Raw genomic sequence first — 26,449 nt, 5'->3', positions numbered from 1 at the left:
GCCCTTTATTGTGCCCATCTTTGCATGAAATGTTCCCTTGGTATCTCTAATTTTCTTGAAGAGATCTCTAGTTTTTCCCATTCTATTGTTTTCCTCTATTTCTTTGCACTGATCGCTGAGGAAGGCTTTCTTATCTCTCCTTGGTATTCTTTGGAACTCTGCATTCAAATGGGTATATCATTCCTTTTCTCCTTGCCTTTAGCTTCTCTTCTTTTCTCAACTATTTGTAAGACCTCCTCAGACAACCGTCTTGCCTTTTTGCATTTCTTTTTCTTGGGGATGGTCTTGATCACTGCCTCCTGTACAATGTCATGACTCTCTGTCCATAGTTCTTCAGGCACTCTATCAAATCTAATCCCTTGAATCTATTTGTTACTTCCACTGTATAATCTTAAGGGATTTGATTTAGGTCATACCTGAATGGTCTAGTGGTTTTCCCTACTTTCTTCAATTTAAGTTTACATTTCACAATAAGGAGTTTATGATCTGAGCTGCAGTCAGCTCCCAGTCTTGTTTTTGCTGACTGTATAGAGCTTCTCCATCTTGGGCTATAAAGAATATAATGAATCTGATTTCGGTATTGACCATCTGGTGATGTCCATGTGTAGAGTCTTCTAACTCGTTAGCTCACTGAAACTCAAAGAAACCCCAAAGCTAGGTTATTAGCATTCCTATAGTATAGATGGGAAAATTAAGGCACAGAGAAGCAAAATACCCTTCCCCATCTCACAGGCTGATACATGCAGTCAGGGTTCACACTCAGAGAGGCTGGCTTTATAATTTGTGCTATTGACCACTGTGCTATATTGACAAGTAAAGTAACTGTCAGATGCTGGAATGTAGGACCCTATGACATATTTTATACCTTCAAGAAGCTGTAAGTATATCTACTTCAAGCCATAGGAGAGAAACTTAGACTTGCCCTTGCCATAAAAAAAAGAAGAAACTAGAAAACTAGACAAATGTATCGAACAACTTTAAAACAGGGCAGTGAGGACTGTGATCCCTGGATTAAAGAAAGCAAAAGATGACCTCTGTATTGCCCTAGTTTTCTGTCATGAGGCAGGAAGGGAACACCCAAGCACAATCCAGTGAACTCACTGAGTTACAGAGATAGGAGCTCAGGGAGTCTGGAGGAGCTGTGTTTTGTAGGACAGAGTACCAGAGCAAGGAGCTACACAGAAAAGTGGCTCCAGAAATCTGCATAAGGGTCCCCTTGAGTCTTTTGCTGCATACTAAGCTGAGCATGCATAGAATAAAATTCCACAAGAATCAGCAGAGAACAGCTATCAAGAAGCTGAAGGCTGAACAATTCCCAGAGACCACAGGGCTAGGAAAATTTTACATTTTGATCAGCCAAAAACTGGATCAAGCTTGTTGAATATGTGGTACATTCAATGGAAGAACAAAGAAGAAGTGACACAAATGCAAAACAAGATTGTGGACTAAAATTCAAGCATATCAATAATTACATAAACATAAGCAGACCAAACCCTTCAATTAGAAGACAGAGATTGTCAAACTGAACAAAAACTTAGACTTCCATATATGCTATTTGCAGAAAGCACACTTTAAAGACACAAGTAGGTTAAAAGTAAGGGGATGAATAAAAGATATACAACAAATTCTGAACATGTGAAGACCATAATAACTGTACTACCCATAAAAATAACTGTCAAAATAAAGAATGTTATTGTAGAAAAGGGACATCTTGTAATCATAAAATAGTCTGTTCATCAGTAAGGCATACAAGTCTTAAATGTGAATGCACTCAATTACAGAGCTTTGAAAATACATGAAAAAAAAAAAGACAACAGAACTGAAAGAAGAGCCAAATAGATAGTTATGGTTGGAAATGTCAACACTCATTTTTTAATGATGTTAGAAAAATTAGATAGGAAGTCAGTATGGGTAAGGAAGACTCAAACACACTATCAACCCACATGATCAAATTGATATTATGGGATAATGAATTCAGTAATAACAGAATGCACATTCTTATTTTAAATTGCACATGGAGCATATACCATGATAAAGTATATGCTGAGTCATTAAAAGCAATCTCAATGAATTTAAAGGCACTGAAATCATGTTTGCTGACCACCATGGAATTAAATAAGAAGTCAAAAGCAGGAAGGTATTAAGAACATGCCCAAATAAATAAAAATTAAACAGCATTCATGGGTCAAAGAAGAAATCACATGGAAAATTAGAAATTGTTTAGGATCTTCTTGATAATAATACAACATATCAAAATGTGTGGGATGAAGTTAAAGTAGTGCTTTATTGTACAAAATGATAGGCTGACTCTAAAATCTACACAGAAATGCTGTGGACCTAGGCTACCGAACAATTTTGAAAAAGAAGAAAAATGTTGGAGGACTTACTCTACCTGATTTTGAAATTGTCCTGTCTACAACAATTAGAGCAGTGTGGTATATTGGCATAAGAATAGACAGACAAATCAATAGCAGAGAGCAGAGAATCCAAAAATAGGTACATATATACATTATCACATAAATTTTAAAAAGCACTACATTCACAAAGAACATACATAAATGCCCGATAATTCGATCAAAAGGTGCTTGACATTATTAGTTGTCTTAGAAATCTAAATTCAAATGAAGATGAGACTTTCCTACATATTCAATGGCCAATGAAAAAAAAAAGAACAAACTATGCAACAGTATAGGTGAACTCCAAAATCATCATGTTAAACAAAAGAAGCGAAACACTACTGCTAAGTCACTTCAGTCGTGTCCGACTCTGCGCGACCCCATAGACGGCAGCCCACCAGGCTCCCCCGTCCCTGGGATTCTCCAGGCAAGAACACTGGAGTGGGTTGCCATTGCCTTCTCCAATGCATGAAAGTGAAAAGTGAAAGTGAAGTCGCTCAGTCGTGTCCAACCCTCAGCGACCCCATGGACTGCAGCCCACCAGGCTCCTGTCCATGGGATTTTCCAGGCAAGGGTACTGGAGTGGGGTGCCAACTGCAAAATGTATAATTCCATTCATGTGACATTTTAGGAAAGACGTATGCAATCTATACTGCCTGGAAACAGATCAGTGGTTGCCTGATGCTAAAGGTAGAAAGGAATGAACTAAAAGCGGAACTTTTAGTAGCAGTGGAACTGTTCTACAGCTTGATTGCGGCGGGAGTTACACAAGTGTGTACGTTTGTCAGAACCTGAAGAATGAATACTTAACATGGGTATATTTTATAATACACAGATTATATATAAAAGAAGCTAAATATTTGTTGCATAAACAATATTAGCACTTACTATTGTCTAACTCTTTCCCAAAGTTATACAGTACATTGAATTCCTTTAGTTAATCTGAAAAGTCGGAGGTTAGCATGGGTTGTCTTGGTCTGATTGAATATTATAATTGAAGTTGACCTGTTTATCCACTGAGCTCCTTCAGAACTTTGGATCTCATGTTTTAGTTCTTGGTGTGCATGTCTTAGCTCCCTTAGTTGGGCCTCCTAAAGCACAGGGGCTTGGTATAATTGTAACAGTTCTTTGCTTAAAACTTGCCCCGAAGCTCGTTTTATGAATGTAGTTAATGCTAAATGAATGCATTACTGGAGACCAACTGGGTTGGGCCACTTTGGAAGGTCCCAAGTTCCCTGTCGATAGAGCAGTTTAAGAGAAGACTGAGTGACTCTACATTAAAAATGCTGCAAGGTGACTCAAACGTCAGATGGTGGTTGGACTCGAGGAGTTCTCTCCCGTCTCTGACTTATGTAAAAACAACGCTTCCAGGATGAGGTGTTTCCCCACAGAGAGAAGAGATTCTAAAAATTAAGAGGAATAGTACCCATCCTGACAATCCACTGACCACAGGTAGAGAGGGGTTCACCCTGAGACAACAGAGTGGGATCCAGTGTCTGTTACCAAGCAAGTGAGGTTTAATTATAAGCAAGAGAAGGATCTAATTCTGAAATGTACAAACCCGATAGTCTATTATGAAATCTAATGGAAGGAACTTCAAAAAACACAGATTCATGTGAGAAGTTCCCTAGAAAGAAAAGATTGTGCTGATGTGGGCATGGACCACCTGAAGATGGGGAAGATGGCAGATTTATAGAATTGCCCTTTCACCCCACTCTGTGAAGGCAAGACTCCTCACTCCTATGGACCTTCATCCTTAAGATGAAGGAATGGATTCAGCACAACATAAAAAGTTCTGCACATCCTCTCATCAGACTGTTTTGCTTAAAATTGTCATTAAAATCTTTAAGTCTAAGTTTATTCATCTGCAAAATTTCTATAAAAATAATTATAGAATCTTCATGATTTGATAAGATCTTGCATGTTTAGTTAAATCCATTGCACATAGAAAGTACTTAGTAAGTCCTGGCTATGAAAATGATTATGATTTATTATCTTTCTCATCATTAAATAATATGTCATTGTACCCCGCCAATACTCCAAAGACAATAAGTAGAAGTACCATGTCCAGTCTGTACCATGCCCAGAGCAAACCAGCCTGTGCCGCCCTCTAACGTCCTCTAATCCTTCAGTTCAGTTCAGTTCAGTTGCTCAGTCGTGTCTGACTCTTTGTGACCCCATGAATCACAGCACGCCAGGCCTCCCTGTCCATCACCAACTCCCGGAGTTCACTCAGACTCACGTCCATCGAGTTTGGCATCAGTGATGCCATCCAGCCATCTCATCCTCTGTCGTCCCCTTCTGCCCCCAATCCCTCCCAGCATCAGAGTCTTTTCCAATGAGTCAACTCTTCACATGAGGTGGCCAAAGTATTGGAATTTCAGCTTTAGCATCAGTCCTTCCAATGAATTAATTAGTTAGTTAGTTAGTAAAGGACAGCATTCTTTCCTTTCCACCTTTTGTCAAGAATTCTGAAGACTCTAAGAAAAGTGACTTCAGAAGGTGAACCAACTGGACTCCTGGTGTTACTTATAAACTCTGCCCTGGAAATTATTTTCGGGTCTGTAGCAGCAAATCTCAAGTACCATTCACCTTGCCCATAAAGCTGGAGTCTGAGTAGAAAGGATGGGACAGCTAAGAACATGCTGTCTCACAAAGTAGCGTTAGCTTCCTTTTTCATCATCAGCCTTTTTAAAAGAACACACAGAAATGTATAAATTGTGGTTTATCTCACAACAGGAGCATCTAATCAAACGTACTGTAATTATATGTTGGGTGGCTACCGAGAATAATCACTGTTTCTTCATGATAAGGATGGTCCTAAGAATTACATTAATGAGAGTGAACTGTAATAGCATTGGGAATTCAGCTACATTTAAATGTTAAATTTACATCTCGGCCTTGTAGATTCCCCATAAATTGATTACTGTGGGCCAGGATCTTTTCCTGAGCATTGGCATTTAATGGATATTCCTTGAATTGATGCTTTACTTTAAGTGAAACGTGTTTGCATTAAAAGCATATTCATTTCCCAGTCTCCTCCTTACACATTTGTTTCCTTTGTTTTGGAATCCACAAAGCCTTTGATGTTTAGCTCATTTGTCCCGCTCACTGCATAATGATTTTTAGAAGGTTATACTTTAAAAGGTTTTGTGTTTTTTTAAAAATGACATCCCTTTAGCAGATAGTCAATTAATGGGGCTGCGTTTAACTGCCAAATGGGAGCCAGCCAGGTGACCAAGAAAGAAAAAGGCTATTGGTGTAAATAAAAGAGCGCATTAGAGTAACTGAGCCAATATTCACCAAATTTTTCACCAGTGTCCATCTCTAAGTTTGCTTGCTCCGTCTTCAAGGGTTATGGTTTGAGGCAGGACTGTTCACCATGTTTCTATTTTCCTTGTAGTTCTTTCCCCAGAAGCTGGTGTGGAGAAAATTTGACTATATTTTGCAGTTTTATTCAAGTGGTTTGTGATCTTTTTGAAATCAATTGACTTACACAAAAGTGTGGACATACTTATTTTGGATAAATCCATGCTATCTGACATATAAACAAACAATAAAGAATCAAAAGGAGTCTAGAGGTGCTCCCTCCCAGATCAATTTTCCTCATTGGCCTGGGCTGCCTGTAAACTGATTCACAAGGTATCATTCTCACTTTTCTGGATTTTGATTGCATGTTATTCGATAGCGGTGTTGGTGTTTAGTTGCCCAGTCATGTCCTACTCTTTGTGACCCCATGGACTGCAGCATGCCAGGCCTCTCTGTCCTTCACCATCTCTCAAAGTTTGCCCAAGTTTATGTCCATTTCATTGGTGATGCCATCCAGCAATCTCATCCTCTGACACCCTCTTCTCCTTCTGCCCTCAAACTTTCCCAGCATCAGGGACTTTTCCGATGAGTCAGCTGTTTGCATCAGATGACCAAAGTACTGGAGTTTCAGCTTCAGCATCAGTCCCTCCAATGAGTATTCAAGGTTGATTTCCCTTAAGATTGACTGGTTTGATATCCTTGCTGCCCAAGGGACTTTCAGGAGTTTTCTCTAGCACCACAGTTAGTGTTACTTTTTATTATTTTTAATGCTGCTATCTTTTCAGATGAGATTTTTTTTTTAGTAGTAAAGCTTTCTTCTGTATATTTCCTATTTTCTGTTGTACAACTTCCCATGACCTTCACATTATGATATCCAAAAACGAAAAAGCCATCTTGGTACAGACTCTTGGTCCCTCTAGCCCAGAATTCTACTGCTGACAATAGCCCCCAAAGCCATTTTGTGGAGGACTTGGCTGCCCACCTTGCCATGACCCCTAAAATTTGGAGTGCACACTCTAAAATAATGTCATAACTCTTTGTAACCCAACATGGCTCGATCAGCTCTGAATTTAGTTAGATCCCTTTCAGTTCAGTTCAGTTCAGTCACTCAGTCATGTCCGACACTTTGCAACCCCATGAATCGCAGCATGCCAGGCCTCCCTGTCCATCACCAACTCCCGGAGTTCACTCAGACTCACGTCCATCGAGTCGGTGATGCCATCCAGCCATCTCATCCTCTGTCATCCCCTTCTCCTCCTGCCCCCAATCCCTCCCAGCATCAGAGTCTTTTCCAATGAGTCAACTCTTCACATGAGGTGGCCAAAGTACTGGAGTTTCAGCTTTAGCATCATTCCTTCCAAAGAACACCCAGGACTGATCTCCTTTAGAATGGACTGGTTGGATCTCCTTGAAGTCCAAGGGACTCTCAAGAGTCTTCTCCAACACCACAGTTCAAAAGCATCAATTCTTCAGCGCTCAATTTTCTTCACAGTCCAACTCTCACATCCATACATGACCACTGGAAAAACCATAGCCTTGACTAGATGGACCTTTGTTGGCAAAATAATGTCTCTGCTTTTTAATATGCTATCTAGGGTGGCCGTAACTTTCCTTCCAAGGAGTAAGCATATTTTAATTTCATAGCTGCAATCAGCATCTACAGTGATTTTGGAGCCCCCCAAAATAAAGTCTGACTCTGTTTCCACTGTTTCCCCATCTATTTCCCATGAAGTGATGGTACCGGATGCCATGATCTTAGTTTTCTGAATGTTGAGCTTTAAGCCAACTTTTTCACTGTCCTCTTTCACTTTCATCAAGGGACAATTTTAGCCTGGGTGGGGGCAGGCAGGAGAGGGGAAATGGAGATCCACAGTGTAACTTGAAGGGCCAGTGTGGGTTCTCAAAACTGATTCCAATTCCCAAAGGTGATACCAATCCTCAGGTGGGCTGCCTTGAGCAGTGAGAAGTACCCAGCTGCTTCTGTTCTTCGTCTCACAGCCAGTTAGATCCCTGTGCACGGTAACACTTAGATCCCAATGCACGGCAATGCACGGCAGAACGTTCCCTTCAGTCCTGCAGCAAGTGGACCCTTCTGATTGTCGGCATAGTTTTATCAAAGTTTCTTTGAATGGGTGAAATACCCCCTTCTCCTTTTTTGTAACTTTTTAAAAACCTATTTAAAGATTGTAAAAACAATACAACTCTTCCTTTTATGAAAACTATGACCTCTTTTTCCCGATAGACTGTAGGGAAGTGCTTTAGTGCTTTAATATTAATAACAAAGTTTTTTTTAAAGTAAATTTTACAGATCCGCCAAGCTGGCCATGTGGCAGTGAGTATCACTAATCAGAGGTTTGTAGAGTCTCCCTTGCAGCCTCTCTCATGAATGGACATCTTCCTATCGACCTGTTGCCCTCCAGAACAGTAGTCATTTACCGTGGCTCTCTCCAGCTGCCCCAGCATTCCTGCAATACCCCTGCCAGCCAGGCTTCCAGAGTCACTCATACTCAGTACAGGAAGCAGGTCTAGCACATGTCCATGCAAGACTCCCAACTTCTCTCATTCCTTTGTGTCTACTTGCCAAGAGAATGGAGGTGGCAAGCAGAAACAAAGGCCTGTATCTACTAACAGCTGTCTTCCACTGCACATGCAGCTTTGTAACCTTTATATATCTGTATCCAGAAATCAAAATCTTTCCATTAGAACACAACTGTAGAAAACCAGGATGATTTTAAGGCTTTCATTATAAACTCCACCCTGGCACCAATTTTTAGAGTCTTTCCAAGTATGAAGACCCATGTGCATTGAATGTTCTCACAGGGTACTCTGTCAGAGATGGTTTTTACTGATGTTTTCTTAGGAGCATCATTCTCAGGCATGGAGAGAACTGCAGAAAGGCATTTATAAGAGTCACACTGACTCAGATAGGTGGGAGCTTTATTGACATCAGGTCATGAAAGAAGAATGGGCAATCATTTCTATATGAACAAAGGGGGATTGATAAATTAAGACTGACAAGTAAACATGAGTAAGATTCAAAATTACACCTCTCAGAAGAAGTGTCAATATTAGTTTGAGTTGCAAAACAAGGTAGATGGAGAGAGTGGTGTTCTTTATCGCTACATATGGAAGCTATGACTACACATGCACATATATAAAATTACAAACTCCAAGATAAGGAACCAATCATAGATGAATGTGGTTGTACTTTTAAGGTTTCTAGGCAAGTGGTATTAAATTATAATTTTCTGAACAGAAAAATCATGACTCATGGGGAAGGTGCAAGGCAAGTCAGGAGAGAAATCAGGATATTAAGAGGTGGGTGGTAGATGCTGAAGACAAGTCCAATTTTATACACACACACACACGTGTGTTTTTCTATATAGAGAGAGATACACATATTGATATATACACATACATTTACATTAACATGTGTGTGTCTGTGTATAAAATTTGCTTTTCTTTTCCCCCCAACAGTCCTCATAACCGGGGACCATACAGGGAGAAGGCAGAAGACCAGCCTTACGCTGGTGACCACTTTGCCCAGTGCTTTTAGAGTAATCATGGATGAAATCATAGACGGATCCATGAGTCACTGAACTTTGGAGAAGAAACACGAATGTGATTATTTCTTTAAGGCTTAAGGTTGTAGATGGGTGGTATTAAAGTATAACTTTCTAAAAGGTAAAATCATGATTCACATGCAAATCAAAAATGAACGCATGTCACGTCAAAGATTTTATTCAATTCATTCATTAATATGAGAATCAGTAAGATATTCTCACTAATTCAAAGAGCATTTGAGAAACTGTTTGTGATTTAATAAATATTAACCTAAGATTGCCAAGTTAGATAAAAACTTGTTAACTGGTTAATGTTTTAGAGGCCAATAAACTATAAACTTCGGAACTAACTGTTTTATGGGACAGAAATAATTTTCATCTTTGCTAGACTAAATATCCCAGAGAAGGCGATGGCACCCCACTCCAGTACTCTTGCCTGGAAAATCCCAGGGATGGGGGAGCCTGGTGGGCTGCCGTCTATGGGGTCACACAGAGTCCGACATGACTGAGCGACTTCACTTTCACTTTTCACTTTCATGCATTGGAGAAGGAAATGGCAACCCACTCCAATGTTCTTGCCTGGAGAATCCCAGGGACAGGGGAGCCTAGTGGGCTGCCATCTATGGGGTCGCACAGAGTCGGACACGACTGAAGTGACTTAGCAGCAGCAGCAGCAGACTAAATATCTATGAGTTAACATAAAACATCACTAAGTCTGGGGACCTTTAATGAGTAGTAAGCAACGAGTCAAACTAAGTACGTCATCCTAGATAATCTTCACATGGACTTTGCCCCTGAATGACATTGGAAGTATATACTACCCACCTTTTTGCTTTATTTTCAACTTGTGGATAGTTTCCATAACAGTGGTGAAAAGTAAAGGAACATATTGAGTAGTACAGACTAGAGTGTTTAGATCCCAGCTTATACATGAAATATCCCATGTTTTTGGTAACAAGAATCTTCTTGTCTTTCACCAAGGCAGCAAGTGAGAGGAGAATCCCCAGAAAATAGGATTTTCTTAGCAAAATTGCTACAGAGGCAGAGAATGCAGTCAGTATATATCTCTACTTTTGCTCCATTGCTGCTGCTGCTGCTAAGTTGCTTCGAGTCGTGTCCAACTCTGCGACCCCAGAGACGGCAGTCCACCAGGCTCCCTTGTCCCTGGGATTCTCTAGGCAAGAACACTGGAGTGGGTTGCCATTTCCTTCTCCAAAGCGTGAAAGTGAAGTCGCTCAGTCGTGTCCGACTCCTAACGACCCCATGGACTGCAGCCTACCAGGCTCCTCCATCCATGGGATTTTCCAGGCAAGAGTACTGGAGTGGGGTGCCATTGCCCCATTAGATGTTTAATAATTCATTCATTTATCCATTCAGTGATCCAACATAGAGTTACTGAGTGCTTACTACCTGCCAGGCATCGGGGATTAGAGTGAAAAAGACAAAGCCCTTGCTCTTACTTTCTAATGGGAAAACCAGGCAGCAAATAATGAAATCATTATAAGACTAACATAGATTTAGGTAGTAGAAATTGCTATGAAAAGTGAGGGGAAAGAAGCAGGGTAAGGGGATAATGAATGATCAGAGGGGAGGGGTGGGTTTTAGGTGGGATGGGTTTCAGCTCCTGGGAGGACTGGCAGGCCCTGCAGGTGCGGCCCAGCGGGAACAGAGGGCGTGGTGGCAGGAGGGCTTCTGCCTTCATCTCTGACAAGTAGTCCCAGGCCGCCTGGGCCCACTGTCAGGACGTGATTGAGTCTTCACTCTAGTTCATGGCCCAAGATACCTCTAGCTTGAACTTCCATCTCCTTGTCATGAAGCAAAATAGGGATGGGAGACTAGTGCTGAGAGTGGAGCAAACCACACGCACAGTTCTCCACCAGGGAAAACAAAAACTCTTAGCAGGTGTGCTGGGGTAGGGCAGGGGGAGAAGGCGCAGAAAACTGGCTAGGAGCAGAGCTTTCAAGTCAGAGACACCTGGATTTGAATCCCATCTCTATCACTTACTACCATGTGACTCCAGTTATTTAAATCAATTTTCCATGTGTCAATGAGGCATGATGGTCATTCTCTCATGGCGTCACTTGGAAAATTAAATGAAATAAACTCCAAAAAGCCCTAGGCACACTGGAAGTCCTCAACAAATAGTATTGTTCCTGTCATCCCTACAGTTTTGGAGAGCCTGTAGTGCTATCTTCATGAAGCAGTAATTAATTAGTCTTATTACAGCCATACAGTTCTTCAGCTTAATGGGAAGACGAATCATTATCACAGAGTTTAGGTACATGTGAACTGGAGGTCCTCCAGATATGTGGGTGTTGACCTTTGATCTGTGGTCAAAATGATCCCAGCCACCAATCCAAGTTTTCCAAAGAGATGAAACAAGGAAGGTCTTAGTGACACTTGAAACGTTTTAGCACATACTTGGAAATTCCTGGGTGAGAATTTAGAAAGTAAAATTATAATCCTTTTCATGGAGTTTTGATCTGGGATGTTTTTCCAGTTCTGCTCCTGTCCTGTCCTTTCCTTTGTTTTACTGTTCTTTTCTCTTGTAAGTTGCTTCTCTTCTGAAGTGCTAGGGGTTAGGAAGATATTAATTACCTGCACCTCACTCTAATTTTCAATGAAATTTAATATAGTAAGGATAAAACTGCCCCTTTTGAAAAGAGAAATTAAATGTCTGCAAATTTGAAAAAATTGATTTTCTAATTGTTTTGATAATAATGTTTCTTCATCTGATAATGTTGCTGAAAGAAATAATTTTAATTAAACTTTAAATGTAATTTTGCATTTTATACAAGAGACTAACTTTTCTTGCAGGGAATAAGTTAAGGCCATAACATTCTTCTCTAACCCCATAATTATTATGATCAGGAAATGTCTGTAATACATTACACTGTAATTAAATTGCATACTCCAGACTGTTCAAGATCTGTTTATAAAGGAGAAATGGATTTTCCACAGCTGCTTGCCTGTGAGTGCATCCTTCATGAAACATTGCGGCAGTCAATGTATGCCCGGAAATAACAGACTTGAATTGAAACTCTGAAAGCTTTCAAATGTCTTTCAAAAACTTCTCATAACATGAATTGCTTAATTTGTGTACATGAAAACCCACTGATTACATATGAATGAGTCAACCTACGATAAGAGGGGACCATGAGAATCTTTGTGTATTTACCACCCATCTCTTCAGAAATTAACAAGTATTCATTTAATCTTGTTCCAATATCCTGCCTGGACCACGGTCATTAATGGGATGGCTTTGTGAAGACTGGAATCTGCTGTGAGCAATGAGGGGCAGGTCAGGTGTTTCTTACAATGTTCACTGGACCATCTTCACCCAGTCACACAGCTGGAAAATATTTAGTGAGATGAATGTTTACAGAAAGGGATTCAGAGAGGAGAGAGAAGTGGGGAGAGCTGGAGGAGAAGGGAAAATAATCCAAACCCGGGTCAAGGCGGGGTCACATAGAATAGACCTCACGGCCCAACTGGTTCATCTTTAAGAATGATCATCAGGCTTCCCTGATGGCTCTGTTGATAGACTCCTCCTGCCAACGCAGAAGACACAGGTTTGATTCCTGGACCGGGAAGATCCCACATGCCACAAAGCGCCTAAGCCCATGAGCCACAACTGTTGAGTCTGTGCTCTAGAGTCCAGGAGCCAACATTACGAAGCCTGTGCACCCTAGAGCCCGTGCTCTGCAACAAGAGAAGCCACCGCAATGAGGAGCCCGCGCATCGCAACTAGAGAGGAGCACGCAACCCCCAACCCCGCTTTGCTGCAACTAGAGAAAAGCCCACCTGGCAACAAAGACCCAGTGTGGCCAAAACTAAGTAAATAAAAACTTAAAAAAAACACACACATCAGAACCTTGATTTATTAAATGAGAAATTTAAATCCTTCAAGCTGTAATCGGTCATGCTGTTGTGGATATGTTGGGTCGACCTTGTGGATACATAATACCTATAACAAAGTCTTAACCGAGTGCCTAGTCATCCTCACCAGCATCTTGAACTTGGGTGTCGTCAGCCCTGATTCATTCATGAATGAGGAAAACTGAGGCTGGGTGGCCTAGCATGATTTGCCTGAATTCACCCAAGTTTGAATTTGAACCCAGTCATACCTGATGCTAACGCCTGTATTCTCTCAGCTATATCTCCCTGTCTAGGTCCAGTTCCTTGACTGACAAGCTCAAGGACATATCTTCACATCCTTAAATTCCAAACTTCCATTAGAACTAACTTCCTAAAGGTGAACTGCCCTGAGCCTGCTGTAGTTTATTTCCAAGGGGTGAATATTGACCTTCAGAGCAGGCTCCTTCCTACCAGCTTTCTACTTCTAAAAATCACATACAATGGAATATTCCTCAGACTTAAAAAGAAATGCACTTGAGTCATTTCTAGTGAAGTGGATGAACATAGAGCCTTGAGTCAGTTCCAGTGAAGTGGATGAACCTACACAGAGTGAAGTCAGAAAGAGAAAAACAAATATTGTATATTAACTCATAATACATGGAATCTAGAAAGATCGTACTAATGAACCTATTTGGAGGGCAGCAATGGAGACAAAGACATAGAGAACAGACGAAATGGACATGGGGTGGGGGGAGGAGGAAGAGGGTGGGATATATGGAGAGACTAAAATGGAAACATATGTATTACCATATGTAAAATAGATAGCCAATGCGAATTTGCTGTGTGACTCAGGGGATTCAGAGCAGGGCTCTGCAACAACATAGAGGGGTGGGATGGGGAGGGTAGTGGGAGGGAGGTTCAAGAGGGAGGGGACATATGTGTACCTATGGCTGATTCATGTTGATGTTTGGCAGAAACCAACACAATCGTTTGTTCAGTCACTCAGTCGTGTCCAACTCTTTGCGACCCCATAGACTGCAGCACGCCAAGCTTCCCTGTCCATCATGAGCTCTCAAAGCTTGCTCAAACTCATGTCCATCGAGTCAATGATGCCATCCAACCATCTTGTCCTCTGTCGTCCCCTTCTCCTCCTGCCTTCAATCTTTCCCAGCATCAGGGTCTTTTCCAATGAGTCGGCTCCTTGCATCAGGCGGCCAAAGTATTAAAGGTTTGGCTTCAGCATCAGTCCTTCCAGTGAATATTCAGGACTGATTTCCTTTAGGATTGACTGGTTAGATCTCCTTGCAATTCAAGGGACTCTCAAGAGTCTTCTCCAGCACCACAGTTAGAAAGCATCAATTCTTCGGCGCTCAGCCTTCTTTATGGTCCAACTCTCACATCCATACATGACCACAGGAAAAGCCATAGCTTTGACTATATGGACCTTGTTGGCACAGTGATGTCTCTGCTTTTTAATATGCTGTCTAGGTTTATCACAGATTTTCTTCCAAGGAGTAAGCATCTTTCAATTTCATGGCTACAGTCACTGTCCGCAGTGATTTTGGAGCCCAAGAAAATAAAGTCTGTCACTGTTTCCATTGTTTCAATTATCCTTCAGCTAAAAATAAATTTAATTGTAAAAAAAAAAATCATTTGATGATTCCCTGCTCAGAACTCACATACCTGTCAGAGACACTGTGCCATTTCTCCTAAGGATGGTTAAGATTTCCCCCGCTGCCCCCACCCTGTATTGTCAGGTGCTCTCAGAAATTGAAATGCAGGCTGTCCCTCCGTGCTGGTCTTTCCGATCAGTGGCTGTCACTGATAAAACGTCTCCTTGGGACCGCAGAGACAAAGCTGCAAGGCTGCCAGCAGGCCGGCTCTCGTATCTCCTGTGGTTATCAGTGTTCTCATTGGTGGTACCAGATCTTCTGGAACTGTTTCAGTTTTGTAAAATGTTCATGGGAACGTCGATGGTCTCTGAGGAAATGCTTTCCTTAAGTCACCAGTTTCTAAAGGGAGGCAGCCAAGTTCCCAGCCATCTGGCAGTCAGTTTCTTTCGGTCTGAGACAGAAATGGAATTTCAGAGGGCATGCACAAATATTTCTTGCCTCTATTTTTTCTGTAAGGAATTTGGAGCCTTAGTCTGTCAGCCACCATGCCGAGTCTTTAAGAAACTAAATGGGAGCAAACCAGCCCTGAGCGAGCCGTACTCTGCCTGTTGGAGTTAAATGTCCTTTCCTGTTTCTGCAGGTTCACAGTTGTGACTTCTATCTAGCTTCAGTGATTTCCATTCTTTGAAATCCTGATGCCATCCTTAACACATCCATAATAGGACATCCACCCCAAGCTAACTGGGATCCAGAGAGCACATGCTTCTCACCAGCTTTAACTAGATCCAAAATGTCATGATTTATGTTAAGCTGCTTCTTTTTCCTACCAGAGTAAACACGCTGATTTGTCTCTCCTGGGTTTTGCTGTGAGTTCATGGCGTAAGGTGTCTTCTAGTTTAAAAATGGACTGCTGCCCTTTCCACTGTTTGGGGGTTTAGCTATCTTTGTCCACACGCTGTTCAGAGAATTTCAGAGGCTGGGATATCATCGTCTCGCCCTGATCTTTGTCACTTGTCCCCCAAACTGTACCTCCTCCCCAGCCGTGTCCTCACCACCACAGTTGTTTACGGAGTTCCAGCTCCACATTTTTCTGGGATATCTCCCTAAGGTGCAGCTCCAGTCTCCCCATCTTCTTGCCCATTGGCCCCCCCAGTGGCTCCCCATTTAAGGACTACATTCAGTCTATTTTCAGCCTTATTTAGGACTTTTTCATGGATAAATCAGTTGCCAATTTTATCTGCCTGAAATTAAGCCACATCACCCAAACTGGAATGCTCACACGTTCTGTTCACTTGTCTGTTGACATCCTAAGTACTTGTGCTAGATACTCTCTTTCACTACTCCATATCAATCCTCACCTTTCTCTCCCCTATACTGTGCCCTGGGAGGCAAACTCTTATGGACTACCCTCTGGCTTATGATTGGGTTTGGCCAAGGGAGCCCGGTGAGATATGACAGGCACCAGCGGGGACTAATTCGCTGGCTTCTACAGACACGCGCAGCTCCTCTGGTGACCCTCTCCAGTATTGCTGCCTTCTTCTGTGCCTCTGAGGCTGAGAGCGGGTGATGGCCTTCCTTGCAGCTCCTTTAGCATCCCTTACTAGTTTTATTTAACCATGACCACTCTTTGTAAATAATCCTTTCATTAAATTTTCCCAGTTTTCTCCTTGGAGTGTCCCATCTGTTTCCTACAAAGGCTCTAACTGACACAGCACCGTCAAGCCTCAGTTCACGTATAAAATTTGCTGATTTTATTCATTCACTTTGAAAATATACATTCATCATCTATTTCTGTTACATTTTATGTTTTTTTGTGGTTGTTCAGTTGCTAAGTCATGTCTAACTCTTTACAAGCCCAGGGACTGAAGCCTGCCAGGCCTGCCTGTCCCTCACTATCTCCCGAAGTCTGCCCAAGTTCATGTCCATTGAGTCGGTGATGCCATCCAACCATCTCACCTTCTGCTGACCCCTTCTCCTATTGCCTTCAATCTTTCCCAGCAACAGAGTCTGTTCCAGCGAGTCAGCAGTTCACATCAGGTGGCCAAAGTATTGGAGCTTCAGCTTCAGCTGGTGACAGAGTAGAGAACAAAACAGTGGCCTTGCCTTCAGGGACTTACAATATAGTGGAGAAAACGAACGTGAAACAGGCAATTATAAGACAGAATGGTGAAGATTCCGACAGAAAAAGTATGGCGAGCATGCAGCAAGGGTACCTAACATAGGGCTCAGAAAAGGTCATTCAACTACTCGAAGTATCCACTGTGTTTTGTCCTTTCCCCACAGCATTCAGTACATTCTGATTGTGTTATTATTACTTGTGGACACATTTTTGCTGCCTCTACTGCAGAATAAGCTTTTGAGAGCAGAGACTGTCTTTTTCACCTTTATATCTTAGCCCACTGCTAGAATGTTGTAGGAACTCAAGTACTTGTCCAGTTGAATTGGATAGAACCTTCTGAACACTTATAAACCTCAGCTCCAGCCCACAAACTGAAGGTTGTTCATCATTAGGCTGGATAATGGTGAGACTCCACCCTTTCAGAGCTGTTTGAGAAACAGAAAAGATGTTTTATTAGTTTAGAAAGAAAAAATCACTGAACAGGAAGAAACCTCCTCAACGCAGGTGAAGGGTTTGATAGTTGTTATCAGCTTAATACACCCTGTTTTGGATATTTGCCGACAGGTATTGGAATCTTTAATTGTCAGAGTTGAGAGCTGAGCTTTCTTTTATGTATTTACTTTGCTTCAGTGGCTTGTGTTAGGTTTGATAGCACCATAGTTGAACTCAGTGTGAAATATGAATGAATAGAGAGAAATTCGTATCTTACCCCAGAGCAAGGAGTTTGGGAAGATAAGTACGGGAAAACCTTGGTACAAAGTTTTTAAAACTTGGATTGGTGGAAAGAAAACCTGGATAGCATTCTGAGGCAATAGAGGGCTCAAGAACAATGAGCCTGTTCACTGCACAGACCAGGAAGTAGAGGAATGGGAGAAGAGAACGCTGGCAATGTGGTAGACCAGAAGCTCCTAGACACATCATGCCACACCCGCCCCCCAAAACAAGGACTGTCTTTCTATAATACATGGCTTAGTAAGGCAAAGTAAGGGAATTCCTCAGATGTGAAAGATGATGAAGTGAGAATCTGTAAGAAATGAGTAAACTCCAGAGCCTTTGTCTGAGGGTATCTTTGCCCATCCTTGTTCACCTAGAGCATGGATTTTAGAGAGAAGTGAATGCATCTGGGACAGGAGACAAAACTTAGGATCCTACTGCCCTTTATTGATTAACTTTAGAAAAATATGTAAGCTATTGAGATATCAATCATTTGAGATCTCCAGTGAGAGAACTGATATAAAGTGTGTAACTTCCAAACAAGAAGAGTTGGGGAGGTGGTGGAGGAATAATAGGAGGAAACAAAAATCTACACAAGGAGAGCAAGAAAGAAAAAGAAAAAAACAACAGAAAACAAATAAACATATGAGTTCAGTTCAGTCGCTCAGTCATGTCCAACTCTTTGAGACCCCATGAACGCAGCACGCCAGGCCTCCCTGTCCATCACCAACTCCCAGAGTTCCCTCAAACTCATGTCCATCGAGTTGGTGATGCCATCCAGCCATCTCATCCTCTGTCTTCCCCTTCTCCTCCTGCCTCCAGTCAGAGTCTTTTCCAATGAGTCAACTCTTCTCATGAAGTGGCCAAAGTACTGGAGTTTCAGCTTTAGCATCATTCCTTCCAAAGAAATCCCAGGGCTGATCTCCTTCAGAATGGACTGGTTGGATCTCCTTGCAGTCCAAGGGACTCTCAAGAGTCTTCTCCAACACCACAGTTCAAAAGCATCCATTCTTCAGTGCTCAGCTTTCTTCACAGTCCAACTCTCACATCCATTCATGACCAATGGAAGAACCATCACCTTGACTAGATGGACCTTTGTTGGCAAAGTAATGTCTCTGCTTTTCAATATGCTATCTAAGTTGGTCATAACTTTCCTTCCAAGGAGTAAGCGTCTTTTAATTTCATGGCTGCAGTCACTATCTGCAGTGATTTTGGAGCCCAAAAAATAAAGTCTGACACTGTTTTCACTGTTTGCCCATCTATTTGCCATGAAGTGATGGGACCAGATGCCATGATCTTAGTTTTCTGAATGTTGAGCTTTAAGCCAACTTTTTCACTCTCCTCTTTCACGAAGCAAAAATTGAGATGGTATAAATGAGTCCAATTTAACAATAATCAGAATCTACATTAAATGAATTATAACCTCCAGTTAAAACCCAAAAATTGTTAGATTAGTTTTTAAAATTGAACTTTATTCATAAGAGAATTCCCTAAAAATATAAGGACAGAGGCAGACTGCAAATAAATTGATAGGAAAAGACACATGAAGAATGAGGTAAGGAAAGGAGGTTGTTATTAAATATTAGGAAAACTAGAATTCGAGAAAAAAAGCATTACTACAAATGGCAAGGATGACCACATATTAATAAAGATGTTCAATTTATTAATACCAGAAAGATGTGATTCCAAGTTTGTGTGCTCCTACAAGCATAACCTTTAAATATATATTTTTTTTAATTGTTAGAATTACAAAAAAAAAGATCCAAAATCATAGGTCATTTTCTCACATTTCTCTCAAAATTGATAAGATAATAAATCAATAATGCGTTAAAAGATTTGAAGAATACAATTAACAAGCTTGTTTCAATGCTTGCATACACAGTACACTGAGAGCACCTTCTTTTCGACACATGCAACATTTATAAAATGGATCATCCAATAAGCCAGGGAGAAAAATCTCAGCAAAACTCGAAGAATTTGTATCATATAGCCCACATTCTCTAACAGTTACAATGGAAGTCAATAATTAAAAAATAACTAAGGAAACCCTGTACCTTTAAAATTAAAAAAACTCATTCTAACTCGTGCATCAAAGAAAAAAATCAAACTAGGAATTAGTAAATATTTAGAACTAAGTGATCATGAAAATACTCATCACAGCTGATGGGATATAGAGAGTTCAAACAGTAGCAGGGGGAAGACTGTAGCGTTACTGCTTATGTAAGGAAAGTGTTGTTTAGTCGCTCAGTCGTGTCCAACTCTTTCATGACCCATGGACTGTAGCCTACCAGGCTCCTCGATCCATGGAATTTTCCAGGCAATAATAATTTCCCAACCGAAATGGGTTGCCATTTCCTTCTGCAGGGGATCTCACCGACCCTGGGATCAAACTTGCATCTCCTTCATTGGCAGACGGGTTTTTACCTGTCAGAGCCTCCAGAAGAAAGTGTACAAAGGAATAAACTGAGCATTCAACACAAAAAGTTAAAAAAAAAAAAGAATCAACCCAAACAAAGAATAAGAAGGGAAATAGTATGAGTAAAGTCAATGAAAGAAAACTACTACACATTAGAAAATATTATCCCCCCAAAATTATCTCTTTATTTTTTTTAAAAGAATAATACAACCGACAAACTGCTGGCAAGATTTTAATGAACAAAAAGAGGTAAGACTTCAATAACCACTATCAGGAGTGAAAAAGAGCACTCCCTATAGATGCTGCAGACATAAACAGTGGAGAAAAAGGATGTACTAGTCAAATTTTGCTGGAACAACTGAAAAATAAAAATAGAAGCCTACCCTACAGCAAAATCAATTCCGGTTCTAAGTAGATGAAGAATTTTAAAATGAAAAGCAAAACTTTAAAAGTTTTAGACTAAGACCCTAGGAACTATTTTTGTGATATAAAGGTAAGGAAGGATTTCTTAAACAACAGAGAAAAGTAAAAATCAAAAGGAAAGTGTTCATAAATTCAACTACATTAAGAGTAAGAACATCTATTCATCTAAATGCATGCTAAACAGAATGAAAAGAGTCACAAGCTGGGAAATCATTTATATAAACTAACCACCAACAAAAGCTTAGTATCTAAAATATATCAAGAACTCCTACAAATCAATAAGAAAAGGTGAATCGATTGAAAATAGGCAAGGGGCATGAACAGGCATTTCATGGGAAAGAAATGACAAAAAATGCAAAGAAATAACAAAACATAATCTCATTAATAATTTTAAAAATTAAAATCATATGAGATAATATTTCACATCCACTAGATCAGCAAAAACTAGCTTAACAACACTGAGTGCTAAAGAAGATGTGAAGCAAGAGGAAGACTCATATACTAACAATGGGAGGATAAACCGAAAAGGAATACATTTTAGAAATACATGATGAAATTAAACACCAGATCAGATCAGATCAGTCGCTCAGTCGTGTCAGACTCTTTGCGACCCCATGAATCGCAGCACGCCAGGCCTCCCTGTCCATCACCAACTCCCGGAGTTCACTCAGACTCACGTCCATCGAGTCAGTGATGCCATCCAGCCATCTCATCCTCTGTCGTCCCCTTCTCCTCCTGCCCCCAATCCCTCCCAGCATCAGAGTCTTTTCCAATGAGTCAACTCTTTGCATGAGGTGGCCAAAGTACTGGAGTTTCAGCTTCAGCATCAGTCCTTCCAAAGAAATCCCAGGGCTGATCTTCAGAATGGACTGGTTGGATCTCCTTGCAGTCCAAGGGACTCTCAAGAGTCTTCCCCAACACCACAGTTCAAAAGCATCAATTCTTCAGCGCTCAGCTTTCTTCACAGTCCAAGTCTCACATCCATACATGACCACAGGAAAAACCATAGCCTTGACTAGACAGACCTTTGTTGGCAAAGTAATGTCTCTGCTTTTCGATATGCTATCTAGGTTGGTCATAACTTTCCTTCCAAGGAGTAAGCGTCTTTTAACTTCATGGCTGCAGTCACCATCTGCAGTGATTTTGGAGCCCAAAAAAATAAAGTCTGACACTGTTTCCACTGTTTCCCCATCTATTTCCCATGAAGTGATGGGACCGGATGCCATGATCTTCGTTTTCTGAATGTTGAGCTTTAAGCCAACTTTTTCACTCTCCACTTTCACCTTCATCAAGAGTTTTTTTAGTTCCTCTTCACTTTCTGCCATAAGAGTGGTGTCATCTGCATATCTGAGGTTATTGATATTTCTCCTGGAAATCTTGATTCCAGCTTGTGTTTCTTCCAGTCCAGCATTTCTCATGACGTACTCTGCATATAAGTTAAATAAACAGGGTGACAATATACAGCCTTGACGTACTCCTTTTCCTATTTGGAACCAGTCTGTTGTTCCATGTCCAGTTCTAACTGTTGCTTCCTGACCTGCCTACAAATTTCTCAAGAGGCAGATCAGGTGTTCTGGTATTCCCATCTCTTTCAGAATTGTCCACAGTTTATTGTGATCCACACAGTCAAAGGCTTTGGCATAGTCAATAAAGCAGAAATAGATGTTTTTCTGGAACTCTCTTGCTTTTTCCATGATCAAGCAGATGTTCGAAATTTGATCTCTGGTTCCTCTGCCTTTTCTAAAACCAGCTTGAACATCAGGAAGTTCATGGTTCACATATTGCTGAAGCCTGGCTTGGAGAATTTTGAGCATTACTTTACTAGCGTGTGAGATGAGTGCAGTTGTGCAGTAGTTTGAGCATTCTTTGGCATTGCCTTTCTTTGGGATTGGAATGAAAACTGACCTTTTCCAGTCCTGTGGCCACTGCTGAGTTTTCCAAATTTGCTGGCATATTGAGTGCAGCACTTTCACAGCATCATCTTTCAGGATTTGGAATAGCTCAACTCGAATTCCATCACCTCCACTAGCTTTGTTCGTAGTGATGCTTTGTAAGGCCCACTTGACTTCACATTCCAGATGTCTGGCTCTAGGTCAGTGATCACACCATTGTGATTATCTGGGTCGTGAAGATCTTTTTTGTACAGTTCTTCTGTGTATTCTTGCCATCTCTTCTTAATATCTTCTGCTTCTGTTAGGTCCATACCATTTCTGTCCTTTATCGAGCTCATCTTTGCATGAAATGTTCCTTTGGTATCTCTGATTTTCTTGAAGAGATCCCTAGTCTTTCCCATTCTGTTCCAAAGAATAGCAAGAAGAGATAAGAAAGCCTTCTTCAGCAATCAATGCAAAGAAATAGAGGAAAGTAAACATATGCATGCTCCATAGCCCGACTATTCCACTTCTACATTTAGAGCCTGGAGAGTGTTGATTATATTTATTTGGAATAACTATGAAGAAAAGCAAGGAGTGGCTAACACACAAGCAGAACAGGATAATGGGTCCCTCTGGAGGGACCCATGGGGTTGTGAGAAGGAGCTCATAAAATGTTAAAGGTACTGGTGATGCCTTTCTTGCATTGAATCATGGGCATATGTGACCTTTTATATTGTCAGCCTTTATTATATACATTTTTGTTCTCTACAGTGTTATGTATGTATGGTATATATCTTAGTAAAATGGTAAGTAAATAAATAATTAGGCCTGAGGCGAAAGAATCCGCAGAGTGGGCCCAGTAGGTTCTGAAGGATGACTAGGAGGTGTGAAGATTCCCTGAGGTTCTGATCCATAACAAAACAAGATGAAAGCCTCACGAGAGTGAGAAAGTGAAAGTCGCTCAGTCGTGTCCGACTCTTTGTGACCCCACGGACTATACAGTCCATGGAATTCTCCAAGACAGAGTACTGGAGTGGGTAGCCTTTCCCTTCTCCAGGGGATCTTCCCAACCCAGGGATCAAACCCAGGTCTCCCGCATTGTAGGCAGATTCTTTACCAGCTGAGCCACCATTCCCTGAGGCTCTGGTCCATGACCAAACTAGAAAAAGACCTCACTGAAGTAAGAAGAAGTTCTTAAGGGTGGTGGAGACTCCTGTTGGTGGGGCTTGCTGGGAAATTTCATGGGAAGTGACTGAATGACTTGAGAAAAAAAAATCTTGAGCAAAGGAGTACTGACTTTATTTTGTATCCAGGGACGTACATAATTTGCACTCTGCTGATACAAAAAAACAGTACATATATTGTCCTTTTATAAATAGAGGGGACATTTGTATCACTTGCTTTTCAAATAAAGTTTATTTTCCTTCCCATAGCAGGAAGTTCAGTATTAGGCAGTGTAGAGCTTACTCGGTGGGCTTGCAATATTTTCTAAACCCAGTCTCTTTCTGTGTTTCCACCTTGCCATTTTTAGTGTGGAGGCTTTTTGCCCCCTGCAGTTCTAAACCTCTCATCCCTTTTAATTCAGCACGAGGGCATTTCCTGACTCTTGTCAACCAAGTTAAGGCTTTCCTAGAACTCTCCCATGCCTGCCACTCATATCGTAGTCGTCAGAACAATGCCATACGGCCGTTTCCTGCTGCAAGGGAGGCTGGGAATGTCATTATTTTGCCATCACAGCCTGTCCATAGGAGCAAGGAAGAGGGCCAGTGGTATCTGAACAGCTATTCAGCAATGTCTGTCAAAATACTTCATTAAGAGTTCTTCCTCTTTTCTCCCCAGGAGCCAGTCTACTTGATGACCTGTATAAATATTTCTCCTTCCATCACTCCCATGGAGACACCATGACCGTCATGGATCCAAAGCAGATGAATGTTGCTGCCGCTGTTTGGGCCGTTGTCTCTTACGTCGTTGCAGACTTGGAAGAAATGCTGCCCAGGTCTTAGCAAGAACAAGAAAGAGGGCACTTTTGCCCTTTCTGGCCAGGAATCCTGGGTCTGCAGCTTTAGGAAGCCCCTCTTCACCTGACAACTTTATTGATCATTTACAAAGCACATTTTTTCATACTTTCTGACATTATCTTTCTTGATACTTTCCAAATTCTGTTTTCCTAAAGAATAATCCCACATAGAATCAAATCAAATCCCACCCCCACATAGAATCAAAATATGATAGAGATCCAAGTGTGGGCATTTCTTTATGCCACTTACTAAAAATATTGTTTCTACTTCAGAAGGAAGTACTGGATAAAGCTTTGGAAGACCTCTGGCTTTTATGCATGTATGTATGAACATTAAATCAAATATAGTGACACCAATTTTTTGTTCTAAGTTATTCATTGAAAGGTAGAGGAATACACAATTGTAGTACGGTCTTAATTGAACATATGCAAGCATCTGACTTTCTAATTTATACACTTCAATATTTTAGAATTTTTTAATGAGGTATGAAATTTTTTAATTAATAGAAAAAAATGTCACCACTTGAGGAAAAAATCAAGTATGTAAAATCCAATTTCCTTATTAAAGATCTACCATGAGCAAATGATAATACTATTTTACATTTATGTTTTATATATTTCACATAATATATCTATGAAGTTGGGGCTTATTCATATTTTGCTGATAACAAAACTGAGGCTTATGGGGGAAGACTCTGTGCTTCCACTGCAGAGTGTATGGGTTCAACCCCCGGTCAGGGAACTAAGATCCCATATGCATTGCAGCATGGTCAAAAAGAAAAAATATTGAGGCTCATAGAAGCTAAATAATATTCACAGAGCAAAACACTTATCCTCATCTAGTCTGAGAATAATCTCTACTATTCTTTCACACACAATATCCAGTATTCAATTTAAAAATTACAAGACACACCCCAAAATACGAGAAAAACTCATTGTCAAGAGTTAAAGCAATTAAGAAAACCAGACAAAGCAGCATCATATTTCCAGATGTTGGAAATATCAGAGAGCAACTTTAACATAACTATGGTTAATATGTTAAAATCTAGTAGGAAAATGGGACTATGTACATGAACAGAAGGAGAATTTCAATAGAAAGATGAAAACTATAAAACAGCATCAAATGCAAATACTAAAATAAAATATACAGCATCAGAGATGGGTAATTTCCTTTTTGGGCTCATCAGCAGACTGGATAAGTCTGAGGAAAGAATCAACGACCTTGACAATAGGTCCATAAAAATTATCCAAACTAAAACACGAAGAGAAGGAAAAGTGAAGGGAAACAAACACCAGAATAAATCACCCCAGACTGTGATCTAATATGTATATGGCCTAATATACATGTAATTTGTTACCAAATGGTCTAATATACATATAACTAAATTCTCGGAAGGAAGAAACCAAGTATCAGTTTTATTAATGGTAATAATTAAAAAGATCTTTCATTTCTGGCAAGGTAGCAGACTGGTACACTGATTGACCCTTACACTGAACACAAAATGCTGGATGACGTCTGAGAAACACTGTTTTAAATATATGAATTAACTGATTAAAAGATAAAGACCATGAGACCGAAAATTAAGTGAAGGCATGAACCAAGGTAATATAGAGCACATTGAACTAGCTTTCTTTTGGAGAAAATTAGCAGAATATGGTGAACTTAAATTCTGTTTTCACTTTTAGTGGCTTGGGGACTATCAACAAATTCCATAGCCTGCCATATTAGGGATACTAGACAACCTCAATGAAACTGAGACCTCCAAAGGATTATGCAGATTTGATACCTTATGCAGATAGATCCCACCTTGCCGCACAACTAAGCCCATACGCCACAACTATTGAGCCTGTGCCCTAGAGCCCAGGAGCTACTGAGTCCACGTGCTGCAACTGCTGAAGCCTGAGCCTAGAGCCTGTGTTTCACAAGTCAAGCCACTGCAATGAGAAGCCTGCACATCGCAACAAAGAGTAGCCCCCACTCATCACAAGTAGAGAAAAGCCCAAGCAGCAAAGAATACTCAGAGCAGCCAAAAATAAGTAAATAAAATTATATATTAAAAATAACTCTGAGAACCATAAGAAAAATTACCATTTTAAGTAAGTGCTGAGTGGAGAGTCCAGAGAAATTCCCACAGATTAAGTTACAA

The 26,449-nt window shown here is 40.7% G+C and overlaps 1 protein-coding gene across 5 annotated transcripts in view; it reads left to right on the top strand.

Moving 5' to 3' along the window:
- CPQ (carboxypeptidase Q) overlaps positions 1 to 24,659 on the top strand; it is a 561,177-nt gene extending 536,518 nt beyond the window's left edge. For 4 of the 5 annotated variants that reach the window (XM_027561488.1, XM_027561487.1, XM_027561486.1 and 1 more), the window contains exon 8: positions 24,125 to 24,659. In XM_027561488.1, the coding sequence (XP_027417289.1) occupies positions 24,125 to 24,288 (164 nt within the window). In that variant the 3' untranslated portion in view covers positions 24,289 to 24,659. The remainder of the gene's footprint in view (positions 1 to 24,124) is intronic. The other variant, XM_027561491.1, reaches the window with a different exon arrangement.
- Positions 24,660 to 26,449: the final 1,790 nt, after the last annotated feature.

The sequence above is a fragment of the Bos indicus x Bos taurus genome, chromosome 14 (assembly GCF_003369695.1).
Source record: "Bos indicus x Bos taurus breed Angus x Brahman F1 hybrid chromosome 14, Bos_hybrid_MaternalHap_v2.0, whole genome shotgun sequence".
NCBI classification, from domain to species: Eukaryota; Metazoa; Chordata; class Mammalia; order Artiodactyla; family Bovidae; genus Bos; species Bos indicus x Bos taurus.
Note: the sequence above shows the minus strand (reverse complement) of the source record. Positions and strands in the feature narration are given on the sequence as shown.